This window comes from Cucurbita pepo, unplaced genomic scaffold (assembly GCF_002806865.2).
Source record: "Cucurbita pepo subsp. pepo cultivar mu-cu-16 unplaced genomic scaffold, ASM280686v2 Cp4.1_scaffold005893, whole genome shotgun sequence".
Taxonomy (NCBI): domain Eukaryota; kingdom Viridiplantae; phylum Streptophyta; class Magnoliopsida; order Cucurbitales; family Cucurbitaceae; genus Cucurbita; species Cucurbita pepo.
Genome location: NW_019651856.1, coordinates 1 through 636, shown reverse-complemented (window position 1 = coordinate 636; position 636 = coordinate 1). Strand labels below are relative to the sequence as shown.

The 636-nt window shown below is 46.2% G+C and overlaps 1 protein-coding gene across 1 annotated transcript; it reads right to left on the bottom strand.

Moving 5' to 3' along the window:
• Window positions 1-6: 6 nt before the first annotated feature.
• LOC111787139 (putative calcium-transporting ATPase 13, plasma membrane-type) lies at window positions 7-633 on the bottom strand (the record flags this gene model as incomplete). Its single annotated transcript, XM_023667260.1, has 1 exon — window positions 7-633. A coding segment is annotated over one exon (627 nt), but the record flags the coding sequence as incomplete, so codon positions are not given.
• Between the last annotated feature and the right edge of the window lie 3 nt (window positions 634-636).

The following is a 636-nucleotide window of genomic DNA, read 5'->3' as shown; positions in this document are numbered from 1 at the left end:
CCAAAACTCTGTAACTTTCATCTGATTCAAAGTAAGGGTACCAGTTTTATCGGTACAAATTGTTGTTGCTGAGCCCATGGTCTCACAAGCAGAGAGTTTCCGAACCATTGCATTATCCGCCATCATCTTTTTCATGGAGTAAGCTAAAGTTAAAGTAACAGCTAGAGGCAAACCTTCCGGAATCGCCACCACAACGATTGTAACAGCCGCCGCAACCATGCCAAGAACTGCATTCATAACATCATCGAACCTCGTCTTGCTTCCATTGAACTCGCCGGTGCTACCAGTGAAATAGCGAGCCAGAAGAACAAGAAGCACCACCACTGCGACCGTCAGTCCTAGCTTCCCGATAATGGCGGTCATCTTGTTCAGACGAGCTTGCAGTGGAGTTTCCTCATTAATTTCCCTTCTAATTGAACTCATCATTTCTCCCCAGGCTGTGTTCATTCCCACAGAAGTCACCATCATCACACCAAATCCATCGTTCACTTTGGTTCCTGATAGCAGAAACGGATTAATTTCGTGATTTACTTCAGCGTGTTCGCTCTCTCCAGTCATACTCGATTCGTCGATCTTCAGCGAATGTCCATCGAGGAACACTCCGTCCGCGGGAATCTGATCTCCGATCTTCAAATA